The 7934-nt window shown below is 46.4% G+C and overlaps 1 protein-coding gene across 4 annotated transcripts; it reads right to left on the bottom strand.

Moving 5' to 3' along the window:
- Positions 1–544: 544 nt before the first annotated feature.
- LOC115615116 (centrosome-associated protein CEP250-like) lies at positions 545–7634 on the bottom strand. Of its 4 annotated transcripts, XM_030502873.1 has the most exons (7): positions 7235–7634; positions 5218–5345; positions 4864–5033; positions 2172–3827; positions 1509–1664; positions 1000–1113; positions 545–807 (listed from the first exon to the last, which is right to left on the bottom strand). In XM_030502873.1, exons 2-7 carry the CDS (start codon positions 5240–5242, stop codon positions 727–729), a joined length of 2202 nt encoding a protein of 733 aa, XP_030358733.1. In that variant the 5' UTR covers positions 5243–5345; positions 7235–7634; the 3' UTR covers positions 545–726. The 4 variants fall into 4 exon arrangements, with proteins under 4 accessions (XP_030358733.1, XP_030358730.1, XP_030358732.1 ...); XM_030502870.1 differs by having other exon boundaries at positions 754–1113; XM_030502872.1 differs by having other exon boundaries at positions 754–1113; positions 1509–1661.
- Positions 7635–7934: the final 300 nt, after the last annotated feature.

Here is a 7934-nt window from a genome sequence, read left to right as displayed (position 1 = left end):
CCCAGGAGAAGCACAAGGATGTTGTTAGGTTCTGTAGGCAGAAAGGTGGAGGCGCAGATGGAACTAAATCTGGCCACTGCCATAAAAGATAATAAAAAGTACTTTTACAAATATATTAGCAATAAAAGGAGGGCCAAGGAGAAACTCCATTCTCTGTTGGATACTAGGAGAAACCTAGTGACTGAGGATGAGAGAAAGGCTGAGGTACTTATTGATGCCATTGCCTCAGTCTTTAATAGTTACTCCGGCCATCCTTAGGGTACTCGGTCCCCTGAGCCAGATGGCAGAGATGAGGAGCTGACTGAAGTCCCCATAATCCAGGAAGAAATGGTTAGTGACCTCCTGCTCCTCTTAGACGTACACAAATCTATGGGGCTGGATGGGTTCCACCCAAGAGTGTTGAAGGAGCTGGCAGAGGAGCTTGCTAATCCGCTCTCCATCATCTGCCAGCAGTCCTGGTCTAGTGGACAGGTCCCAGAGGATTGGAGGTTGGCCAACGAGACACGTCTCTATAAGAAGAGCAGGAAAGAAGACCACTTGCTTCTCTCTACTGAACAATTGCAGAACGTCTTTTATTAACAAACAAAAATGAAAGTCAAGAGTCCCTGTCCACATGTAAACTACTTCTAAATTTAAAGAGAACAAACCCACCCCCCTTTCCCGCAGAAAAAAAGAAGATGGTTCTGGGAAGGGTACAGGACAGGAATCCCGTGGTGCTGCAGCTGCTCAGGGAGCAAGAGCTTTCCTGCTCCTCCCCTGGTTCTGCAATTTAGGTAATTGATGACTGCAGTGTGCATAGGACTCCTCCTGTGGAGAAAACGCAAGGATTTCTTTTTGGTCTCCAGTTTGGCCAGGACCGTGGTCTGTATTCGAGTTCTACTAGGTCTGTATTCGACTTCTACTAGATCTGTATTCGACTTCTACTAGGTCTGTACTGGGGGGCTGCTGCCACTGGGATGTGCCAGAGCCTCCTCCCACCAAGTCAGCCCCTGTTCTCACCTGTCTAGAAGCAGGCAGCTTGTGCTGGTGAGACTCGGGGAAGGAAGATCCACTGGAACCTGGCAGCGACCGATCACGCTGTAACCTCATCAGTTTCCTCCGTTCACGTTCCACCTGCACGTTGGACAGGAGAAAGGGTCACAGAAACCTGCCACCAAACAAGGACCAAAAGGACGTCTGGAGCGAAAATGTTGGCGGCAAAAAGCATTCAGTGTAGACTATGGATGAGAAAGAGCAAGAGGAAACACTTCCTGACACGAGAGAGTCTAGCATGTGTGTATGGCATGCACCCCGGGGACGCCAGGGTAAGAAGGGTGGTACCGGAGTGAATGTGCATTTGTGAAGATAAATGGGGTGCCAGAAGAGAGCGAAAACATGAAAGGGTGTGTCACAGGGGAAAGTGGGAGAGGGAAGGAAACAAGTAGAGGACTCCAGAGTGCTGTCTGTGGAGAAGTGTTGTGCTCCAGAGGACCGTGAGGCTTAGCATAGGCAGTGAAAGCCTGTTTTACCTCCTCAAGAGTCTTCTTGAGCTCAGCATTGAATTGCTTCATCTCAGTGTTGGCAAGTTCCAGCCTTGCAACTTCTTGCTGCAGACATTCCAGCCGCTGCGACAGGAGCTTCTTCTCCAAGAGCCACGATTGCTGCACTCCTTCTGCTACAGCCTGCTGGGTATTCGGAGAGGAGATTATGCAAGCTGGTGCCACACAAAGCTTAGAAGGTGCTAAGTCCCTTCTTCCCCTCCTGGTCCGCAGCCCAACACAACCAACTCTCTTCCCAGGGGCCCTCCTCCATATCACTTTGGAGAAATCCACACACATTTTCTTTCAACGGTTTTTGGCACATGCCATGTCCTAACCATGACACGTTGGCTAAGGTTGCTTAGATAGGAGAGGACCAAGTGCCCACCCCCAACTTTTGGACTTGAGTTCTTTTTAACGGCAAGCTCCGTAGTTCTTTCAATAGTTCTGGGCTGGACAGAAACCATTCTAGCAGGTGAATGGGCTCTGGCCGGGACTATACAGACAGGCAAGCCTGCTAGCTGCAGTCATGGCTTCTTCTGGCCAAACAGGTCATAATTTTATGGGAATATATTTTCCCATATCTTGATGGGAAACATCATTAGAATCCTTCGTATATGTTTTAGTTGGCTGATGATCAATCACAGTGCCTACCTGGTGATGAAACCTGTCTGTGTCCCTTTCTGAAGCCGCACTCTCCAGAACGGCTATTTCTTCCCTCAGAATCCTATTGGTCATTTCACTTTTGGTAAGGACATGAGTCAGGGCTTGTGCCTTCTCTTTCCATTTGAGTTCTCTGCCTTCAGTCTGCTTCAAAAGAGAAATCAGATGCTCCAATTCTTTCCCCTTTGCTTTCCTCTCATCCTGTAGTTGTTGGATTAGCTCCTTCTGCATTTGCAAGGAACGGTCTCTCTCCCGGAAAGCTCTCCTCTTCTCTGCTTCTGCTTCCTCTTCCTCACATTTTTGGAGTTTCTGGGCTGGTTTCTTTAGGGTGTCCCCTTCATCTTTCCACTGAAAAGCCGTTGATTGTTTCAGGAGCTCACTCTGCCTCCTAAGCTCTTCTTCTACCCCTGCCAGAGTCCCCTCTAAATACTGGACTCCATCTTGCTGATACTTCATCTCTTCATCCTTCCTTGTCAGAGTCTGCTGAACAGGCAGATCTTCCCAAAGAGCTCTTACTTCCTCTTCTAACTTTTTGTGTTCACCTTGAGCCTTGGTCTCTCGTTCCTGCAAGGTCTTCAGTTCTTCATGGTGCTGGAGTTTCTGCTTAAGAGTTTCATTGTCTTCATCTCTCTTCTTCACCGCTTTCTCAAGCAGATCCACTTGCTCCTGCCATGATGTTAGTGCTCCTTTCATGCTTCCAGTATGCAGTCGTAACATATTAATTTCCTCTGTCTGCTTGAGGAACTCCGAATTGTTCTCCTTCAATCTTTGTCTCATTTTCTCAAGATCCTGCTCTAGAGTCCTGGCCTGTTTGCCTGCTAACTCCTTCTGCTTTTGAAGGTCCTGGACATGCCCTCGTAAAGACATTATCTCTTTATCTCGGGCACCTAGAGAAGACTCCACGTATTCAAGTTTTTGCTGTATGGCTTTAGTCATCACCACTGTCTCCTCCTTTTGCTGTTGGAGCTTAGAGACAGCCTCCTCCAGAGTCCTTATCTTTTCTTCTCTCTCTTTCAGAGTCCATTTTGTTGCTTGAAGATTTGCTTGCTCAGCTTCATGCTTTTTCTCCTTTTCCCTGCATGCCTCGCATTGCTTTCTAAGGGATACAATTTCTTGATCTTTTTCCTTTAGTGCCACTTCAAGTTGGTGCAGAATTTTCTTCTGCTGTTCAGAGTCTTGTTCTTGGTTTTGGAAGGTCTCAATCACTTCCTTCTGAGATTCAATCATGAAATCCTTTTCTTTCAGTATTGCCTTAGTGTACTCTAAGTCTTTGCGCAAGACATACATCTGTTCTTCTGTTTTTATCTCATAGCTCCTTGTTTGTTGCTTTTGGATGGCTAGGAGCCTGTCCTTTTCTTTTAAGGTTTCTAAGGTTTGCTCCACTTGCTCACGGACAGTCCTTAACAGCATTTCCGTGGCTTCTCCAGCTTCCTGGTTTTGCTTTTGTAGTGACTCAAGGTTTTGATCTGTTACATTGGTAATAACCTGTTTGGGAGTAGTTTCATGCATTTCTTTCTGCTTTTCCAATGTTCTCGTCTGTTCCTGGTACAATATTTCTCCCTCCCTCTCTGACAGAATGGTGGTCATGTAAGTGAGAGTCTCCTGCAAAGCTTTCGCCTTCACTGCTTGCAGCCTGTCCCGTTCATGCTGTAAAACAGGGAGAAAAAGGTTCAATAATTCCATCTGTATGTGTTTGGTTTTCATACGAATTTGAACACCTGCTGCAGTGGCAGTCAGGGGCTGCCCGCTCTCTCCCTGTCTCTCGAGATGCTGTAGGCCTTTCCTGTGCCACCCTTCATGTTATCTTTCCCAGCTTACTCAGCTAGTCCCAGCTTCCTTTCTTTCCTTCTCTGAACCTCTTCTGACTCTTGTGTGTTCTTTTGGGGAGGAGCTGCCAAGAACCACAGCCAGGACTTAAAGTCCAGACTAACCATGATTTAGGCATGGCATGATGATTTTCTCTCTATTAGGGAGGAATGGAAGAGAAAACAAGCCTGACATTTCATTTCACTTTTTAGTTTTTGCTTTGGTTTTTTTTTATATCTCTACTGTGTAGGGTTTTCATGGTTCCAGCCTCTAGAACCCCACTGTGCCCTCTTGGAGGAGTAATGCTCACATCACAGTCCGTCCTTCTGTGTTTGAAGTCAGGACTAGTATTCCCTTTGCAGCCATACATATTTAGCTGGATCAGCACTTTTGTTTCTCAAATTTCTCTATTGTTTCTCCCCATCTGCTCTCAGATGGGCAACGTTGACATAAGACATGGCAACAAACAAAGTACTGGGAACAAAGGGAATGTTCCATATAGTTCAAGCCCAAATACACTACTTCTGTCCACCGTGAAAGAAAAAGGAAGGAACAAAGTTTCCTTGACTGCAGTTGCCAGCAGTGTTAGGAGTCTCCTTCACGGTAGGCAGGAGTCTGGTAAGATCCTACCTCTTTGCTGCCATGCCTTGGGGATCACCCAACCTTCTGTTGAACTGAATCTGTGGCTGCATTTACTGTCCCGGCATAGTCCTGTGAGGCTTCATGTGCTTTCAAGTATGAGCCATTGGCTCTGCTGCCTGGCCTAGCAACATGTGGCCTACAAGAGAGGACTGCTACCAGTTCTCATGCTCAGGCTATTATTCTTCTAAAGCCACTCCACAAAGCTTGAAGAAATCAGAAGCATATTGTTTTCTACCAGGTCTCGCAGGAGCTTGTTTCTTTCCACTTCATGATCAGTTTCCCGAAGTTTGAGAGTCTTGTTAAGCTGCTGCTCTGTCTGCAAGAGCTGCTGTGCCATGTTTTCCCGTTCCTCCTGCATGAGAAATCTCTCTGCTTCCACCTTCCATGTAAGGCACTTCACTTCCCCTGCAAACATGACGAATAGCAGGATTCAGAGTCGACACAAAGTGGTTCTGGCTTTACTAACCTTAAGGCATTTGAATGTCAGTGTAGGACGGATCTCTCTCCAGCTCCTTCACTCCTCAGAAGCACTGCAGAGAGCCCCCTGGCCATGGGGGTCACGAGAAGCAAAGCACATAGAGGCTCTCACCTTGTATCACTTTGTTGGCCTGCATGACCGTTTGAAGTTGGATTTCCAGCTGCCTCCTGGTGATCTCCAACTGCGATATGTGCCTCTGAGCCTCAGACAGGCTGTATTCCAGAGTCTCGTTCACTGACCTTCAAGTTGTGAATACAGAAGGAAATCAGTTTCTTGCTCCTGACACCCACACGGAGTTACTCCAGTGAGAAGTGGTTCAAGATCGCTACCCCTGAGTACGGAAAATGGGCTGCATGGAAACTTGTATACAGAAAGCAAGTTCTGCCATTGAAAAGAGCAGTGCAGGCCCTCTGAGGGAATGCCCAGGCCTACCCCTGACCTAGGATAACACAGAAAGCCCAGCCGGATTTGATCTCAATGGCCAAATCTGAAATTGCTGTTGTCTGATCTCTGACACACGGGTAGCTGTGCCCACAAAGTCTGTGCCAGCCAGCAAAAGCCCAGCTTCTGCTCACAGCCCTTATCACATCAGCCTTTCCAAGTTGCTGTGCAGGGAGGCAGAATAAGAATATTTCCCTGGCTGACCTGTGACTTTTTAATGCTCTTTGTAGTGTAGGTAATTTTCTAGGCTCCCTGTGTTTAAAAGGGACTTAAGATATAAATCAGTTGATACAGTGAAATCTCATGCTTGCAGTAGCATTTGTAAGAATTCTGAAGTAGTTTTTATGTGAACAAGGACTATCTGAGAGGAGAGACAGGTATACTTCAGTTTAAACTGCTGGAAGTTAAAGGTGAAAACTTGCTTGTCTTGTCTAGGTGTTGCTAATTTTCTAGGAAGTAGCCCAAATGACTTGTCACTCCTTAGAATGGATGCTCTCGTACTGTAGAGGCAAATTGCTCCATTTTAAGGATAAATCAAAGTCAGTCTCCAAAACAGAACAGAAAGCCCAAAACTGCGATAAAAAAAGGCTCTTGAGAACAACATTGGGCAAGAGTAGTTGATACAGCCCAGTAATTGACCAAACATAATTCGGCTGGATTAAATAAGAGAACATGGAGCTCAGAAGCAGCAGCAGCTCTCAAGAAACATATTGAGTCAAAATGGTGTTTATGAGCTTTGCCAACAGCATACTCTGCAGTGGTAAAGCATAAAAGTCAAAAGCATGACGGTCTCTAAAACATCATTTGTACAGCTCTGCACGTTCAGGTTTCTTCTAAAAAACACCTAAGAAGAGAGCAAACATCTCAGTATGATAGGTTGCTATTCGGGGGTTTTTTTGGGGGAAAGCAGAACTTGTCTCATTTGATCTCAGAAACCTGATACAGCAGAAGGTCAGAATCTTGTTCTTTACCGGTATAACTTCTCTATGATATCTGTCTTAAACAGCATGTGGTAAGGTGTATAGGACCCAGACAGCAATGATGGCCAAGAATTCTCAAAGACAGCAAGAACTGACAAGAGGTTTCCCTGTTGCTAGTGTAACCAGCTCCAGGTCCTGCGCCAGAGGTACCAAGAGTTAGCTTGGAAACAGAAGCCCCTCCAGATTTTCAGCCTGAGCCTCTAGCTTTACCCTAAATGGCTGTGTCCTGCTCACAACGTCCATGTGTAACAGCCTTGAATTCTGAAGATCCCATGTCAAACAACTTAATAAGGAAAGATCTATGTTCAAACACACAGAACAAGAAACCAAAACCAGAGAGAAGCTTCAGGTTTCAGTAAAGATCTGTATGGATTAGTTATTACTCAATGCAGAGCCAAGGTACCAGGTACTGAAGAATTATATTGGCTTGCTTTGGACTTCACACAGGAATGTGCAAGGGGGCATAAACATGAGCCCAAGGCTCAGGTGAGTTTTGTTAGCTTTATCTGTGAGAAAAGTAACATTCAAATCACAGTATACAGTTTGTTTGGGGGGTTTTTGCTCAAGATTCTTCCATCTTCTGTCCATGGAAAGTGAAAACATCTGAAAAGCACACAGGATGCAATAAATCCTCAAGTAACGATTCCCACCTCTGTAATTACAGACCTTCAATACCATCCTGCCTAGGGTCTCCTCCCTGCCTTTACCTGGCCTGTGTCAGCTGCTCTGAAAGGCCTTGTCTGTCCTGCTCCAAGGCTGCCAGTTGCACCTCTAGGACAGCCACCTTGTGCGCCAGCAACTGCTTCTCGTTGGACACCTCAGACAGCACGTGCACTTGGCCAGAGGACTCTTGGAGCAGCTGCTCCAGATCAAGCCTGGCCAACTCTTGCTGGTGGTAAACCTGAAAACAGGACAAAATACAGTGAGAGTTGTGTGCAGAGCCAGTGGTGCCACTTCTGAATCAGCGGGAGGAGAAAGAGCTCCTGTACTGGGGGCTGAAAGTTTCAGGGCACCTGCTGAGAACTGCACTAATACCTTGGGCTGCCAAAAGGCACTGGCACCGTTAACGTGAATGTAATAGGTAAGGCCATACTGGCTTGCCTGGGACCAGACAGCTCCTTCAGGACAAACTCATAGAAAGGTTGAGCAAAAGCAACTTTGCTCACTGCAGAAAGTGAAAAGACACACAAATTCTAGTTCTAGACAAGAAAACAACATCAAAGTGTCACTTACTTCAGTGTGTAAAGCAGTTGGGTGCAACGAGGGGATGCTTGGCAGGGAAACAGCCCTTGTGGGCCTTCAGAGGGGCTTCAGCTCTTGTGGGAATTCAGAGCTACACGCTTTGTTTCTTTTGCCACATGGGAGAGGAGTAGCCCCACTCAGATTCATGGACAATACAATCACCTC

This window comes from Strigops habroptila, chromosome 13 (genome assembly GCF_004027225.2).
Source record: "Strigops habroptila isolate Jane chromosome 13, bStrHab1.2.pri, whole genome shotgun sequence".
Lineage (NCBI taxonomy): Eukaryota > Metazoa > Chordata > Aves > Psittaciformes > Psittacidae > Strigops > Strigops habroptila.
This window is presented reverse-complemented; position numbering and strand designations above follow the sequence as displayed.